This window comes from Chroicocephalus ridibundus, chromosome 5 (genome assembly GCF_963924245.1).
Source record: "Chroicocephalus ridibundus chromosome 5, bChrRid1.1, whole genome shotgun sequence".
Lineage (NCBI taxonomy): Eukaryota > Metazoa > Chordata > Aves > Charadriiformes > Laridae > Chroicocephalus > Chroicocephalus ridibundus.
The window spans coordinates 35415655-35434064 of NC_086288.1; the positions used below are offsets into that span (position 1 = coordinate 35415655).

General features: G+C 39.8%; 1 protein-coding gene across 11 annotated transcripts in view; it reads left to right on the plus strand.

Annotated features, from left to right (window-relative positions):
* Positions 1 to 18410, plus strand: part of TRIM2 (tripartite motif containing 2) — a 93364-nt gene that overhangs the window by 69894 nt on the left and 5060 nt on the right. For 10 of the 11 annotated variants that reach the window (XM_063335676.1, XM_063335681.1, XM_063335682.1 and 7 more), the window contains 5 exons: positions 5905 to 6008; positions 7312 to 7479; positions 13316 to 13496; positions 15175 to 15245; positions 17865 to 18005. In XM_063335676.1, the coding sequence (XP_063191746.1) occupies positions 5905 to 6008; positions 7312 to 7479; positions 13316 to 13496; positions 15175 to 15245; positions 17865 to 18005 (665 nt within the window). The remainder of the gene's footprint in view (positions 1 to 5904; positions 6009 to 7311; positions 7480 to 13315; positions 13497 to 15174; positions 15246 to 17864; positions 18006 to 18410) is intronic. The other variant, XM_063335685.1, reaches the window with a different exon arrangement.

An 18410-nucleotide genomic window follows, 5' to 3' on the forward strand; every position in this document is an offset into this window, starting at 1 on the left:
TGCTTTTGTTCATGGGAATTGTGCATTGTATCTCTTGCCAATTCTGTGTTATTCATGGCTTTTAAAATGACATGTGGTTCTATTCAGACATTTTAAGGTCAAACTATTGACTACACATTCATACATTTGTGTAATTCATTATTTACAATAACAGAGTATTTCTTGCTTCCTCCTTTTCTCTCAATAATTTATATCCTTACCCTTTTTTAATTGTTTTTAAACAGGTGTGACCTCTGAGGGTGTATCCATGCGGTATTGGTGTAGCATGTACTTAGTTTATACAAATGAAAACAAAAATGCGCTTATGATACCCAGAAAATAATCATTGCACAAGGTCTTTTGCTACCTCTACAAGTAGTAGGAAGCACAAAAGAGAGGGAAGGCTCTTTTCCGTTACCTTGCTTTTGTGCCTTAGACCCGTGCTGAGCAGAGGTAAATGGAGGTGAGGGATGTTCACAGTGTCAGCCACTTCCACCTTCCCTGGAAAACCTCTCCCATGTCCTCCAAAGGAGGGTTAAGAGCCATGGGTGGCATCAGTTAGCTACTCTGTCCAGGACCCCATATTGCGCTCTAGCTCTGCCATTCTATGCCATATGCCTTGATATTTTTTCTCTTCTGGAACTTTTCATGACTGGGTTCTTTGACACTGTTTAGCCATAGTGGTGCTATTTCCCGCTTCAGCTGCTTTTTCTCTTCATTTATTTATACTTGGGATTGGCATCAGATACAGCCAGATGGAGAGTTGGCTCTCTGCTAGCAAGTTCAATTTTCCTTTTCCTCAGACTGTGTTTAGTTGTCTGTTCAGTCGTGTAACACAGCATCTAAGTTTAGCTGGTACATTTAATGTGTGTAATTCACTCTGATTTTAAAAAAAAAAGTGCCTTTAACAGTACCTTCTGTCAACCTCCTTACTAGGTGTAGATATCATCTTCTGGTCTGTTATCAATGCTGAAAGCAAACAGGAGCCTTATTGTGCATTTATTTCGCATGAAAATTCATGAACAAGGCCTGCGTAATAATAGCTTTAGTGCAGTTTAAAAGAGGCTTAGGAGGAGCAAAGGGATTCTTGATCAGGTGTTTCTTCTGTAATTTTCTCTGAAGGCCTCTGCCTGAAACTCTCTATTGGATTGTCCTGTTTGAAAGGAGCAAGGCTGCCTACAGATGCATACTTTCTGAGCTTTACAAAAATACAAGCGGATTATATGGGTTCACATCTCCTTGAAAAACCATATATTTTTCCAACTGCAGTTAACCCCCTTGTATGGATGGTCCAGAGGAACCTTCTCCCTGTAGCAAGCAGCATTTGCTTCCTCCCATTCCCCCATCCCTTCTCTGCCTTTCCAGCAAGGTCCTGTCCTGGCCAAATTACAGCCTGGCTAAGGGCACTGGAGAAGGAAGGGGTGTGCATGTGTAGTTGTTCCATGCAGTGCAGAAGTATGATATGTGAAATGCAGAGGCCCCTCTGACACACTTTAATCAGTTGTTCTTCATTCTGTATTTCAGAACTCTGGAATAAACCCGTTAATAAGTAGTATGAAATAGCAAGATGTTTTCTATACAGAATTTACATTTCTGTAGAAATAAGAACACATAGTAATGGGAAAACAGAATTACATTTTCCAGTTTATTAGCTCAAATCCCTCTAAGGCTTTTCATGAACTCTTTATGAGTTTGTAATGGCCAGTGTGAAATTTAGCCAGGCCTATATTGCATAGTTTTGCAGTCATACCTGTATTGGACAGGGGCTGAAGAACTCTGATATCACATTGCTGGCAAAATCCACACTGTGGGTCTTATGTCCTGATGACAGAGACCCGGTCTTGGTTTGACTCATGTCATTCGGGGTTTTGCTACTGTACCAGCAACAAACTGCTCCCGAGGTGCGCCTACCCCTTGGATTTGTGCATACCTAACTGTGGGAGCAGGGGTTCTGCTGCACAAGCAAGGCTTGGAGGTGGTCTTGGCCAAGCTTTTAGGGACAGATGCTGTGTAAAGCACATTAACACAAATCAGCCCAAACTTCGCTACCAACAGTGTGTGGGAGTGTCTGCCAGAGTTCCTACTGAATTATTCATTCCTCTTCAAAGGTTACAAACATTGTGTGCCTTCATCCAACAGACTGATTGATTCTAAAACTTAGAGATTTGCATGGGAACTTGGATTTAGAAACACATGACATTTATTTTACAATAAGCACATAGCTTGTTAACAATCTGATTCAGTGCGGTTTTACTACAGAGTCTTCTGTGTTTCAGCTGTATCTATTATGAGAGGGGGCATCACATCTTCATAATGTGTAAGGTTTGACTAAATATCTTTTGGTGCTGTGAAGAAAAAAGAAGCAAAGCTAGGGAACAGGAAAACAACTCCTTGATACCTGTCTATGCAGTATGTATGTAGACCTTTCCATGCTGTGTAGTTCTATCCTTTTTTTCAGTACCACATATAGAACACGAAGAAGTATTTGAAGTGTTGTAGGCAGGAAAGAAATGGTACTTACGCAACATGTTATGGCTACTTGCAACCTCTAAAGTCTCCCCATTAATCTGTAATCTTTTTGCAGGGTTTTTGTCTCTCTCAGTCCATTCCCTTTCTCCTGGGGGCCGTGACATGGTTTTTCTTTGTGTTTGAGGAAGACGATAAATCTAGGTTAGCAAGAAGGGAGGTTATTATTCATATTAGTAAAACTTAGAAAGCAAAAAACGCTCCTTCTATTACTATGAGCATCAAAAATGTACATTGTACAACAGGTCTGTCCAGATGTCCAGCACTTACAGAGCAGCTTCTTATTGCAGTTACGTGATGTAATTTTTAATATCTCCTGTGATGTCAATGGGCTTTTAGATTATGTTTTTTTCCTTCTTTTTGATGAGAGTCAATCTGGCCTCTATTGAGTAAAAGATTTAAATTATGAAGCATTTTATGTATGCTAGATTGTCTTGAGCTGAAAATGCTGAAAGCATATCGTCAAAGCTAAATTAATGGGTTTGTGCAGGCGACGCTCAGTAATACCAGAAGGAATTATATAGGGCTAAGGCAATTCTGATTGTTTATTATCTGCATACAAAGATGATATAAAAGGAGCTATTCCACAGGCCACAGATCTGCTTCCTAATAATTCTCTTCAGCCTCCCCTTTTGAAAACTCTGCTGTCCTCTCCCAATCCCCAGCAGCTTGCCACAGAAGTTGCAGTAAAATGTCCGTCCTTTCCTCTATAGCTCAGAACAGTGGGGAGGTAAGGCAGGGCAAAGAGAGGCAGCTTTCATCTCTAAACCAAGGCTGCTTGGAAACACTGGAACAAGGATCCCACAACCGTCCTCTGGTTCCAGCCCTGTGCATTTGAAATGTTGGTGCCTCCCTGCGAAGGAGCAATGGGTGACAGCCCATGACTGAGAGAAGACAAAGCATGGGGTGCTGTGATACAGAAGGGTGGTATCTTGCAGCAAAAGATTTGCTGAAGACTCTCTCTCAGGCAGGTATGCTTATAAGGCAGGAATCTCTACTTACAGGAAGGAGCTATCAATCCCTTGGAATTACAGAGTCAGCTGCAGGATCCTGCTTTTCCAGAGGCTGACATACTTTATTTTCCTCTCATCATTTGAACTGCTGCCGCTGCTTATGCTTGGATTCAGATCTTTGCTGGCACAGTGAATTATTCAAATCAGAAAGTTTAAAGTTACCTGTTTTCCTCTTGAACATAAGTTAGGAAATAAGCTGTGTTTCACTAACCACAGCTTTCTTCTTCAGAGAAATTTGTGGCACTGGGAAGGGGACTGTATAAAGGCCTGTGTGCAAATTAGAACCTATGCGATGGGTTTAGTAGCTGCAAAGCGCTATGTGCAAAGCTGTTGCATGGAGCTGAATTTCATCTGCATGCTTGCTAATAAATCACTATTTCTTAAACTTACTGTGAAATGTGACTATGGCATTCATGGGTAATTTCTTCTATTTTTTCCTTTGATGTATGTTTACGAGGCGAGGTCCCACTGAAGAACATTCAGAGTAACTCTTTACATAGGTCCCTCTTATCTTTAAAAATTAAATTCCTTGACTTTCAAGAACATTTTTCTAAGGGTAAAGAGCATACATTCCATAAAGTTTGTGCTAGTTGGTTCCAGATGCTCTAGCTTACGCCTCCTCTTTTCTAACAAATGTTTTCCCTTTACTCTCAGTAGTAAAAGGAATGTTTCTCCCTTTTCATCCATTCTCTTTGGCTAAAAAGCAACAAGGAAACTTATCATTAGCATATGGTGGAAAAAAATTACTGCATGCATCCCTCAGGCACTGCTCATTAAAAGAATACACAGAAATGGCTCAAGTGTGGGTAACGTAATTGGTGTGTAACTCACTATTCCCTGAATATGTACTTTCCTCTTGCAGTACAAAAATTGAGAAGTATTTGCCTTGTTTAGTAGATGGAGCATACGGAGTTCAAAAAAACAAGCCTTGAAACAGAAGGACATGCTCACGGCACCAAGTGCAGAGGAATTAAATGTTACTTGTTAGCCAGAGACAGGAAATACGCATCCCACGGCCATAATCACAGCAGAAAGAAGGGTTGTTAAGAGCATACGCACCCCTAATGAAAGCTAAATACAAATTAGAGCTAATATGTATGTCTTGTATTGGGCATCACAGTCAGAACAGTTTCAATCACTGAGCTCATGGATATTTTGGAGTAAAATTAAATGCAAGTTTTTCAGTTAAAACCGTATATTGAAACCAATTAGTATCTGATATGCAGCCAGTGAATGCATATAAAAATATTTCAGCAGGAAAAATAGTGCTGCGTCCAAGTCTTGGAAAGAACAGCTTATAGAGTCTTTTTGTTTCAAAATTAATTCATTCTGAATAACCTTAGGGTCCAAGATCATAATTGCGGTCTTGTCTAAAGACCCCTGAGCCTCCTTTACAAACAAAGCAGGAATTTGGATACTGTTCCTGTGCTCCAGGTGTAATTTGGACCAGGCTCTTTAGGGCTGACCTTTTAAAGACATCAGTTTGCTGCGTGACTCTCCTCAGAATGTCTCAGAACAAACATCTAAGCAATGAGGCATCTAAACGTAATGAACTTTTGTGAAAATTTGACATTTTACAGCTCCTTATCGCCTTAAGCCACTGGGGAAAAAGACTGACAGTTCTGTGTAAGTCACTATTGCATTTGTTCTGGGTAAAATGGGACCTCTGTGTGTGTGTGTGAACTGCTTTATTAGAACAGTCTAATGCAGGCCTTTGCAGAAGCATTGAGTCTCCAGGTGTTGGTCTTCATGGCCCACACGTCCCGGTCATTCAAAAGCAATTCTTCATCTGAGTTTCCCTTCTAAGGGAATTTTTAAAGCCTATGCCTGAGAACTGTGTATGAGTGAATAGGAAACTTTCCTGTTTTGAAATAGCCCTATCCAAAGCGATCACTGATATGTTTTATCTCAATTTTGTGACTTCACTGAGGAGATTTAGCTAAATGTACTAAAATCCTGTGATCTGTCTAGGTTCTTATCTTAGCCTCTGTCTGTACGTTCCCGCAGTACCGCTCTGTCATTCTCTTCTCAGTTGAATAAAAATCTGCAATTTAAGAAAAGTCCATCACATATGAAGAAATATTTTACTTGTTACCTCATGCAAGAGGCAAATCATGAACACTTTGATCTGTGAATGTCAAAGAGGTAATTACATCGATGGGGGCTTAGATGGCATACGTGTCAAAGAGTAAGAACAATCCCTTCTCTTACTTAGAATTGTGGATCTGTAACTGAGATCGTTCTTTGAAGTTGTAACCGTGATAAGAACTCTTCAAAACAGAAATCTATAGATCAAGGATGTAATACATGCACGTGTTGGCATTTAGTTCCTAACTGATTAGTCCTGTCTAACCTGATTCCTTATGTACTTTGTGCTCAATTTTAGGCACCAAAGGAAGAAACAAAGGGGAATTTACAAATCTTCAAGGTGTAGCTGCATCTACAAATGGAAAAATATTAATAGCAGACAGTAACAACCAGTGTGTGCAGGTATGATGATATGCCGCTTCCACTATTTTTCTCCCCACCCCCACCCCTCTGCCTTCTTTATACTTCAGGAAAGACACGTTTTGTACAATTCAAGCAGATACAGAGAATACGGAGGAAGTTCAACTTGTTTATCGTCCATTATCATTCCATCTTCTTGACCTGCAGCTATCTTTTTCAGATCTACACTGTATCTAGTATGTATATCAGAGTTTACTTCCCTTCATTATGATGTTTGGCAATGAATGAAGAAAACAAGTGGTACAGTAATCTGGAAAAATGCCTTTTTGTAAATATCATTTTACATTGTAAATTTATCACTCCGTAATTCCAAATATAAACGTAGAGCAAGGTGCCACAAATATAATTTCTTAAGCAAATACAAGTACAAAAATAAACATGTAGATGTAATTTTCAAATGGCTTTTAGTCTACTTAATTCACTTTTCTTTCTGATATCATGATCAAATCTTTTCTGTGGTAGCACCCCGACACCTGTGATTTCTTGGCTTCTGTAACCTGTGTGAAAATCAAGCTGTTTTTTCTTTTGGTTGCCATGTATCTTTTTTTACCATTAACAATTTGTCATCACTCTTCAGTCTGCCCATGTGGTAGCAATGAACAAGGCAGCAGTGTGTGGCTTGTTCTTCAGTATGCGAGAACCAGCAAGCCACATGCAGTAAGAACTCGTTTCCAGGCCTTTTCAAAGAGACAGAGTCAAATATTCATCAGCACCCTCACACTTGGTAATTTGCAGCCACTTCAGAGGAAATTCAGTGTCTAATTACCTGGCTTGGGGACACAACCAGTGGACTGAATTTTGTACGGCTAAAGCATCTCTCAGGAAATGGCCTGGTACTTATCCCTAAGTCAATTCAATTCAATTTTGAAATTCTCTTTTAGCTTCTGTTCCTACCTTTTCTACAGACTTAGTGTTTGACTATGGCCAAGTCACTCAGTGCCTCAGTTTCCTCATTTCTAATAGGGGAATAATACCACTTCCTTCCAGCTGAGAGGGATATTGTGAGGCTTAATTCAGTAATGTTTGTAAATTACTTTAAGATCACTGAAGAAACTGTGCAATGTAAGTGCAGAGAACTTCTTTATTTTGAAATTAGGCTCCAGGTGGAAGCCCCTTCTTAAATTAGGCATATCACTTTCAAATATGGACCGTGCAAAAGTGCTTCATGTTCCTAACTCTCTTCCTGACTATAGTGTTCATTAGTGACTTGCTAAAATCTAAGCTCCGAGAAATAGATGATGTTATAATGCAGACTTAATTTCACAATGAATGTTTTCTGTTACAGATATTTTCCAATGATGGTCAGTTCAAAAGCCGTTTTGGCATACGAGGAAGGTCTCCCGGCCAGTTGCAGCGGCCAACAGGAGTGGCTGTGCATCCCAGTGGTGACATCATTATTGCAGATTATGATAACAAATGGGTTAGCATATTCTCATCAGATGGAAAATTTAAGGTACACATTACCATGTGGACTCTCACGAGCGTTGTCTTACAAAGGAATGCAAAGTAATGTGGGTTTTTTTGTCAAGAAACTGCATAGTTTGGTTGTAACTTAGTCCAAATTCCATTGTCGTGATGTGGAAACCCATGTCACAGCCATGTTGTATAATTAATAGGAAGAGGTCACAGCTGTGATGCTAATGTTGTACCAAATAGAGACAGTATGTTCCATGTTACAGTTCCACACATTAGGTGCTTGGATGGCTTTCCATATAGTCAAGGATAGCTAATGTAATCAAGTCTCGTTGGACTAGCTCAACAACCTTCATATCATTAGTATTCTGATTATACAGAAAGGTGTGTGCATATATGTATATACACACAGACATAAAAAATGATGAGGAGGACATGGGGCTCTTCAGTGACATAGGGAGGAGAAAAATAAGGTAGCAGACTGATGATGACTTAATCTACTTATTCCATGTGTGTCAGCAAATCAAATGTATAATTCATGTATGGAGAGAAATTTCCTGTTTGGCTAATTTTCTGGCAGCCTAATGACCAAAAAGCTCAGGTCCTGAGCTGCTCACATGTATACCAAGAAATGGCCTTTCTTGAAGTAGCCTTTGCAAAGAGATGATGCTATAGCAAATAGGCTCTTGTGCTTGCGTAGTCCTCAGTGACCTCCATCTGGGAAACAGACACGTGGATGTTTTTAAGAGTATCCAGGTCCTGTGTAGACTCGAAGCTAAAATAAAACAATACTCATGTGCAATGCAAGTGTTCAATAATCTAAATTACTTGCATTTACAGAGAGTATGTGATTTTCCTTGTCAAGTAGTTTTGAAAATGTACAGTTACACAGGAAAACCTGGGTTTTGGCTGAAGTCCTTGAATGAAACGAAGACAGCGGAACAAAACCAAGGAAAGATGTAATTTAGTTAAGAATCCAAATACTCTGAGTAACCTAAGTGTGTTTTAAATAATTATTAACATCTTTAATGTGAACTGGCATGATCTGGACACAGAGCATGGGCGGGCTCGTTTTCCTTCCTTCTCAAGACGTGCTGTAAATCCAGCACTTCGGATGGTGCCAGCTCTGGAGGTAAAAGCCACAGCTCTGCAGGAGCCAGGACCCTATGTGCTGTACACTACCAGCAGAGAGAAAGGTATTAAAAAAAATTACTAAGGTAGTTCCTCTGACGTAGAGCCTAGCTTTGGTTTTAGTCAATGATTTTGTTGGATTGCAAGAGATATGTAAAATTGGCAATGTTTGTGTGGTTAATACAAGTTAATGCATCGGACTTTATAGTTCTTGGGAGTAGACTGATAAAATGAGAGATGAAACATCAAAGATATAAAATCCTATTTTTAGGTTGAATGCAACAGGCTATATTTATGAGAGAAAAATATACAAATGTTTGTAGAAGCATTTTATATATGGAGGGCAGGCACAGTCGTACAGTTGAAGCACGGGTCATGGATATGACAGATCTAGCCTGTGGGAATCTGGGCAAAGCCTTGTAATTTTTTGTGTGCTGGCAATGGTAATTCTTAGAGGGACTTTGTCTTTCACAAATAAGAAGCTCTGACAAAAGCAGACCTCTCATTTTCATAGCAACTCTGATCCCTTTAATAGGAGTAAAATAAGAAGGCTAAGATACACAGAGAGATAGATAGATAAAGGGATAATGGTGTTTCCCTTCAAATGACTGTGCCTGCAAGTCATTGTACGTGATCTCTGATGCGGGTGGTCTGCTAGTTGTTAACTCAGCGTTATTGGGGGTCTGTAATCTAACTTTTTTTGGTGTTGTCCCCTTCTTTCTGTATTTACTTACATTTACTCTCCCTTAGTGGTGTTTTAATAGTCATGTGAGCCAGAAGGCAAATTTCCTCTGGAGCCAGGCCCAAGCATCTCCCCGATTACAGCACTGGGCTGACTCACCCCAGCAACCTCCACTGCCAGGCAGAAAAGTGTCACCTTCCTCAGTCGCTGGTAGCAACAGGAACAGAGCTCCGTTTTCCTAAGGCTGTAAAACTTGCATAATGCAGAGGTGGACAAACCCTAATCTAAGGTTATACCAGAACACGAGTCTCTTAAAATGAAAGGTTGTATTATCCTGTGAACCTTAAAGCCTCAGACAGGGTCTTAGGAACCGGGGCTTCTGTTTCTGGCTATGCCTCGAGTCTCACAGGTGACTAATGATCTTCCATTTCACTTCCCAGTGCTTTGTTTTCCTCATCTGTACAAGGCAGATAACAGTGCTGGCTTCCTCTGTAAGTTACTCTGAAATTGCTTAAGAAAACTGTTAGAGAAGACATACTGCTAGGCTAAGGAGAAAACGCCTGCCAAAGCAGCAGTATCAGCTTCAGCGCCAGTGGTAGTGTTCAAACCTAGTGATGGAACTGGAGAACAGAGCCAAGAGAATGATTCTTGGTTCCTCTGAGGAGAGAACTACTTTCTAGTCTTGAGGGGCTGTATCTAAGATAGCTTGTGATCCGCCAAACAGGGCTGCAAGTCAAGATCAAGTTTAGATGAGTGGGAAAAGATGGAAGGAAACATTTTATCTGTCAGACTTTTTTTTTTTTTGTGTGTCTTGTTAGAATAATTAAGAAGGAAGCTGCATGAAGCTGGTCGCATGTTCAGATAGGAATAGTTCTGTGAAGTGTGGTTAAGTGGTCACAATTGAATTAAGACAGTGACATGAATGATAAATCCATTTATTGTGTGACATTGAAATGTGTGGCAAAGCTGTGTCTCCATATTGGGGAAGTTCTCAAACAGAAAAAGAAGGTATGGTGAAAGTCTGTAAATTAATTCCTGATAATTGTGAACCTTTCAGGCAGCGACAAGATTGGTAGAGTTAAACTTAGAGTTAAACATATCCCACAGTAGAATATTTTCCACCCGGGTAGGGTGACTTTATAAACACATATTTGAAAACCAGTCTAAATTCATACGAGCCCGTAAAATAAGGGACATAATGTCCTTGACTGAATTCAATTAAACACATTATTTGTATTAAGGTTTCAGATGATTCATTATACTTTATTCATTTCTAATGGCAGAAAAGTCTGAAAATACTTCCATTCATACACTTAACAGGAGTGACTGGGTTTCATAATGTTCTGTTCTAAATAATCAAACCTATAATTCCAAGAAACCTTCCAAAATAAAAATATACACAGCATATGTTCAGCCGGACTCAGTAATGTGTCATCAGCATATTCTGATCTAAACTGGAAACAGAGATTTTTACTAAAAAGCACTGCAAACTCTAGCTGGGCATAATTTATTGCTGCCTGCAAATTATATTTTAAACCCTGGCCCAAGAATAGTGATTTTTATTACTCTTCTCAGCACTGAGTGCCCATTAGTATAGTATGTGATTTATTCCTGATTTTTTTTGTACATATTTATATGGGCAGGAAGACACTGTACTCATGAATCTGAGTCATTTTTCCGTAGGAATCCTGGAAAGATGGTAAGGAGGTGGTGCAATGCACAAGCAGACAAACACAAGGGCATCCCAGAGGAAAGAAGGGAATATGATTTAATCACCCCAAAGGAAATACATCTACTGATTTGCGTTTGGTTTATGTTTTTCCTGTTTTGTCGTTATGCAAACCTGAATACATTTTGTACGCTCCTATCTTTTCCCTGGTGAACACAAAGTCATTTTTAGTAGTTTTCCCTGGGGATATTTTAGCATGATTTAATTAGCTGTTTTTTTGACTAAATATTTAGCAATTTCAAACAGCAAATGTACTTGAACATAAAACAGACACATGATCATTGCATGTTAGCTAAGCATAGTCTTGAAGCTGCAAGATTTACTCCCCGGAGTTTTCTTTATTTGAACTGAAAGCGGTTGTGTAGTAATGCTGGTGACTTTGTACCAGACAGCCTCAGGGAACCTAGATGGCTTTCTTTTGGGATGGCTCCTATTTTTACCTGCAACCCCACCCATGGGAATGTGCTGTGGAATACGAGCATGGAGCTTACTAAGGATAGTTGGGCTCCTTCAGATACTAACATGGTTGTTTGCTTTGAAAACACTGGGGAATTAAGAGAAATGAGTTAGGTAATGGATCATCTCCATGCCCTGTAATCTGTCCCACCTTGATAGTTAGTCACAGAGTTAGTCACAGGCTAACAGAGCTTCAGCTACTCCTCACCACTTGCAGGAGGGAGGGGAGAGGGGCAGAGAAGTCAGAAGCATTGCTTGTTCTAGGTGGTGATCTGTCCCACCCTGCAAAGGCAACGAGGTGAAAAATGCTCGTTTCATAAAGATGATGAATATCTTAGTATCTGTTTCATTTAAATTCCGTTTGGAACAGGAAATTATGTTCTCCACCTCAGAGATAGACCTCAGTTTGTAGGATGTGTCTCGCACAAATTACTACAGGATCTGAAAGTTCTGGGTTGTTTAATTTCAACACAGTCTGTTGGGTGGATTGCGTGTCCAGCGCAGTAAAGAGGCTGGCAGGAGACCCGACTTTTGGAACCAACTGCTTCCAAATCTGTCCATCATTTTTTAAAAAAACAACCAAACCCAGAAAGCACGTTGCTGCATACCAACAGCAAAACCCCCAAACAATTAGGTGGTATTTTTATAACCTTTTTAAAATGAAAGGTCAAAACTCAACTGATTTTATGTAGATTAAACCAGTTTCTAGAATCTCTGCCTGGAAAAAAGAGCAGAACGGTGAAAAATTTGAAATGGGTTACAAGGTGATCCTAGAATCTTTCTAGGTATGTGACCAAGTAGCTTATGGGTTCTTTGAAGGCTTTGCCTGAATTTCTGCTTGCTCTGGGCTGGATGGGATGCTGTTGCTTAGATCTGCTTCTTAGATCCCTTTCTTTTTGATCCGACTAAAGAATGGTTCTAATGTTTTCTGATTTGACAGCTCTCTAGCCTTTCCAAATAATTCACACTGTGTGAGTTCCACCTCATCTCCACTGAAGGTTTTTCCATCGATACAATATGGAATATTGTATACAGTTCCCCTCCTGTTGCTGATCATGCTCGCAGATGTTTTTAGTAGTCACAAGGCCTTTTTAAAATTATGGAAATAATTTTATTTACATAAGACAGGAGCAAGCTTTTATTTGTTTAGTGTTTTAAATACTACTGTACTCACTGTTTCGGGGCACGATCCTATCTCCTTTGCGGGTTTCAGCAAAGGACTGTCTAAGCAGCAAGTGAAGCAACCTCATGTGGATCTGGTGGAAGGTATAGAGGTTGGCTTGAGCTTTAGCTCTGCTCAAATTCTTTCCAAGAGCACTCAGAAGCTGCGTGGTGTCTCACAGGACATCATAGCCTACATCCCCCTCAGCTCTGATGCTCCAAGAGTGAGCTCTGACTGCTCAGGCACTCAGTAGGCAGCGCTAAAGGCATGTTTCCCTGTCCATAACCAGGCGGTTGTTGGGCTCAGGAATAGTATGCAATAGGAGGCAGAAGTCCTTTATCCCTGTCTGCCTGTCCTGCTGGGACACTAGTTCTGGCTATACAGCTATTTGTGATGGTTTCTGACAGATGCGATAGTTTATCAGGACATACAAATCTGATGATTGTGTTTCTCATGAGTTGTATATTTGGACTCAGTTACTGAGGTGCCAGATTTTCCACTCTACAAAGGATATACAGAAAGTAGTCTTTATTTTCAGTTGAAGAAAGAATTATGACATGCACAATAAGAGCTGATAAAAACAATCACTTCCCTCTGGGAAACTTTTGATGGCAAAAATGTCTCTCTGTCCTGCTGTGTGCTTGTAATGCAATCTTTGAACTATACTAATGTCTATCATGCCAACATATTTTCCTGTTTTGTGTTTTCCCTTTTAGGCCAAAATCGGGTCTGGAAAGCTCATGGGCCCTAAAGGTGTTTCTGTGGATCGTAATGGACACATCATTGTAGTGGACAATAAAGCATGCTGCGTCTTCATCTTCCAGCCAAATGGGAAAATAGTCACCAGGTTCGGTAGTCGAGGAAATGGTGACAAGCAGTTTGCAGGTACACTTGATGGTAATATGTAAATCCCCTTTTCTTGCCTCTTCTGCTCACATTTGCATGATGTTTGAGCATGTTGAAGACGCTATATCCTACTCGTTTGTCCTGGGGAAACTCTACTAACATAGAGCTATTATTCACTTCACCATTTGTTTAATTGGTCAGGAAGACTGCAACATCTGTTCTGCAAATGTAGCTGTAACCAGATTGTTTTATCTACCTCTCTGTGCCTGGAAGCATTTCAGATCAGTGACCCAAGAAAGACTGGCCTTAACTAGCATTTTATAAATGCTTTGTAATGCCTACACTCAGCTGTTCATGATAATCAACTCAAACACTGTGCTTTATGTTTCCAATGATCAGATACACATTAACCAATGCCCTAAGTGGTATATTCCCATTAGAAGATGAGTGTAATGGGATAGCATTAAGATCGAGATCAGGAAGACACAGTTATACAAACGGAAAATGCCAGTTTGGGGAAATTACCACTTATATTCAACTGACTGCTTGCACATGGTGTCTTTCAATTAGAACATGCAATTAAGTTTAAAAAAAAAACCAAAACAACTGACATATTTTGAGTGAGTAGCTGTTCTTTCAAAATTTGAAATGACGATGCCAAATTACATCTGCAGGTCATTTTACAGGTGTTGGGTCACTCTGAATAAGTAGTTATAGATTGGTCTGATGCTCTGACTGGTTCACAGCACGAGAAATAGCATCAATGGTATAACTGCTTTTATCGTACTTGAGATCTCTTGCAATGTCTTATGGCACAAGTGCCATATATATATAATTTATGAGAGTTTTGGTTCTAACACAGCTAAGCATCACCAAAATTTTCTGGGTATGTCCAGTTTCTTTCATGTTAAAATTTGTAAGAATACCTCCTGAAAATAAGTGTGCAAAAGCTCTGTAACAGTGCATTTGAGAAACGTATCACCTTTTCTTGGTGGTGGGCTACATAAAACAGGTGAATTTTTGTTACTTAAATGTTTTCCATGTAAAGGTTTTCACCCTTTTTATAGTTTACACTGATTTACTGTGAAAATCGAAACAGAGTTCTGATCTGTTTAGTAACTCAAAATAGCACCAAGTATTTTGATTCAGGTTATTGCCTGTTTTCAAGCTACGGTTTGTTTTTTATTCTGGTTTGTGCACGTAGTTCAATTCACAAAGTAAAGCAAAAAATGCACTTTTTTCCCTGACAGTGTCCTTTGAAGTGACTTTTATCTTAAACGTCATTTGCTCAAATGGTTGTGAGAAGCGAGCACAGAAAGCATAGTAGATTTCAATTGAGACTTTACATGAACATTTTTGAGAACTATTTCCAGTGTATACACAACTTTATGCCTAAGCACTACATGTTTTGTCATGTTAATAAGCACATAAATATCTACATCGTCATCTGTATATGAGAGAGGAATGAACAATGCTTACTGATAACACTAGCTGACAACTAGTTGAAAAAGAAACTATTTATGTTTACAGAAAGACATGATGACCTTTTTAAAACATGAAATGAAATTACTCTTAATTTGAAATTGGTATTCACAATTTCACTATTACTGCTCAGAAGCCAAATAGAATATTCTGGCAGGCTGAATATCTGAATATATTTTTTTATTTATGCAAACTTTTTGTTTTAGTGGTATTATTATTTTTATTTTTTTCTTTCTTTGCATTGCAGGTCCTCATTTTGCAGCTGTAAACAGCAACAATGAAATTATCATTACAGATTTTCATAACCATTCTGTCAAGGTACTGTCATTAATGGCAACTTGGAATGCTTTTTATTTTATCATGGTACTTTCTTGGGGAAAATAAAGTATTGTTAAAAACAAAGGGATCACACTCTATATGTATGAGGTCTGATTTAAGGACTGCACAGAGACCTTTGCACGCAGCACACTGCTTAATGGAGATACAATCCGTTGCCTTTGGTGCCACTATAATGTTCTCTAATTCAATTGCTTAAACAGAAGTTGTACCTGAGATAAATAATGTCAGCTTAGTTGTTTTTATTAGTGCTCTCCCAAACCTGTTATTTACCCTATATTCTTTCCTATTTTAAGTCTGGTAACTGCTCCTGAATTTCCCAGTAAAAGCTTCTCACATTTCTAGTTCAATAAAATTATAACAAAGATACCTGTCAATCTTTAATTCCATAGCTATAAACTTTAAGATTACTGGATCTGTTTACAACCCTATACTCTTAAGAACTGTATAACAAAGACCATCAGTTTTCATCCAGTACCTCCTGCACTGGGCAGAACTGGCCACTAGTCCTTACACCCATGGGAAGTCCTAACTCATGATGTGTTAAACAGTCATGGTAAGATAGGGTGGTATATTTGTCCCAATTATAAACCAAAACAAGGATACATGTTGAGATGTCATGTGGTGGAAAATGTATATAAAGGAGCTACAGACCATTTCAGAAATTACTTACCTGTGCGTGTTTGTTTTCAGGCCGTGACATTCCCTTTCAGTCACTTCCTGCACTCTTTTCCCCTCCCTCAACATGCAGCAGCAGCAGGAGGAGGAGGACACGGGCAGCAGAACGCTGTCCTACCCAGGTTCTCAGGCCACGTGCGCCAGTCCCACGCACCGGTGAAATCCCTGGGATTTCACCTAATGGCTGCCTGGTCTGATTGAACACAAAGATGAACCCTCAGTCCAGTTCTTCAGTGTTCATACCTGAAACGATAAATCCTGTATATTCACCTGAAATAGGAAATCACTGTCGGAGCATAGACACCTTCGTGTCCTGAGCAGTGCTGAATCATCTAGCTTTTGAATAGTGATCTTGCTCTTGTACCCTTTTGGAATTAGAGAGGAAGTAGCAACTCATGTGATTTGGATTACAACAAAGAAACCAAGACTGCTGCAGGAGCCCTAAAGCAGCTTGTTTACGTGGTTTAGCAGCAGGAGGCCTACGACTCCATAAATTACCCTTCCACCAGCAGGGCTTGCCGTGGTAACAGGAATGCCTGGAGAGAGTTAAAAACAAGGGCAAACTAAAATGGAAAAAAAGCAAATGAAGAGATGTAAGAAGTGTGGCATCTTACTGAATTTATAATTATTGCATTCCTAATGAGAACAGAGCGTTCCCGTCTGTCTCTGGTGTGACTCAATGGGATAAAAATGTTACTTGTTACAGTTCGGTACTAACTGGAAAAGCTTCTTATTTTTCTAGTGTTCTCTAAATTGGTACAGATAATTGTTGACACTTTTGAGAGTAATTTATAATTTGGGTGATGCTGGGGAAAGAGGAGAGAGTAAATTTTGTTTTAAATAATAAACACATTTAAAAATAAATAAATAAATAAATTTCACTTTTATGGGTGCCAACGCCTGTTCCTGCCACCAGTGTCTTGAATTAAACATCCTCACTCAGCAGCATTATCCTCCCTCTCCCATTACCCTTCAAGCGTGTTCCTTCTTTCAGGCATCTTCTATGGAAAATCCTACTCAGTGTAGGCTTTTCTCTCATTTGGTCACTCACCATGTCCGTTTCAACCCAGGGAGGGAGCAATACATCTTTGCCTATGGTTGGGTTTTTTTTATTAGTTGACTTTTTTTCTACTTACTTTCATCATCTGAGGCACCAACCTGGTACTTCATTACTTTCCTTCCCCCAGTGCTTTTTCTCTGTCCACTGTGGGTGTTTAAGAATAGTGTGATTTCCTCACATCTTCCACCCTCTTAGCGCTTCAGTGTGCACTTGACACTTGTCAGGTCTTTGCGTTTTCTTGTGCAAGCCACAGCGGGTCTTTAAGAATGCTGTTGGACCTTGGGGCATGGCTGGGCCTGAGTCCGAGATGGACCAAAATAAATAGAGATGGCTGTGGCACTATGTAAATGACACATCCTGTACCTCACTTGGTCCCATGGGTGCATCCAGGTCACTGACAGAATAGTCATTGATCGTTTCCATCTTTCTGCTGTCTAAACCTGTTACCATCCCAGAGAATTCAGTTGCTGAACTGTCTATACAGAGATCTGCCTGCCATGATTCCATAGATTATGCTAGTCAGAGAAGAGTGCATCTGCTCAGTTGTGTTTCTGTAGCACTGACTCCCAGTGCTGTACCTGCACTCAGCACTTCTTCATTCAAGGTGCACAGGCTGCAGGAGGGTTCCTGGGGCCCTCCACCTGTATGTCTGAGATGAATAAGTTCTTAAGTGAGAAGAGAAATACTGTATGGAGTAACAGAGCTAGAGGGAGAGATGGGCACCTTTTCTGCCATCTTCAGTGTGTGTGTGGTGTTCCTAGGAACTCTGCAGTTGCCAGTGTTGTTAACAGGCGAACTGGTAGTAGTAGATTGCTAATATCTGATATGATGCCATATTCAGGTTTTTGTTTTAACCCATACAGGTATTTAACCAGGAGGGAGAATTCATACTGAAGTTTGGATCAAATGGAGAAGGAAATGGACAATTTAATGCACCAACTGGAGTAGCTGTAGATTCTAATGGAAATATTATCGTAGCAGATTGGGGAAACAGCCGAATACAGGTAGAAATTTCTGTATTTCAAAGGTGCTTGACTAGGAAAGCTAATGGATTGATAACTCTGGCCACTGAAGTCTTCAGACTTTCCAAGAAACAGGAGAGCATTAGAAGTGATGTGGTTTCTAACACAGTTTTTTATATGCTTCATTGCTGATCTGTCCACTTTTAGAACTGGTGGTGTCAGATCATTGGACTTTCCAATTCCGATGGTTACTGCGACCAAGGCTTTTGTCTCCAAATAGTTCCCCAAAAGCTATTTGATGACTTAGGACACTTGCAAGCATTGCTGAGATGACAGTAATTTATAATCACCATAACAGAAGATTGGAAATACAGTGGAAAATATGAAAAAGCAAATGATCTGTATAGACCCCGAAGGCAAACGCAGCAGATTTTTATCATCTCTTTT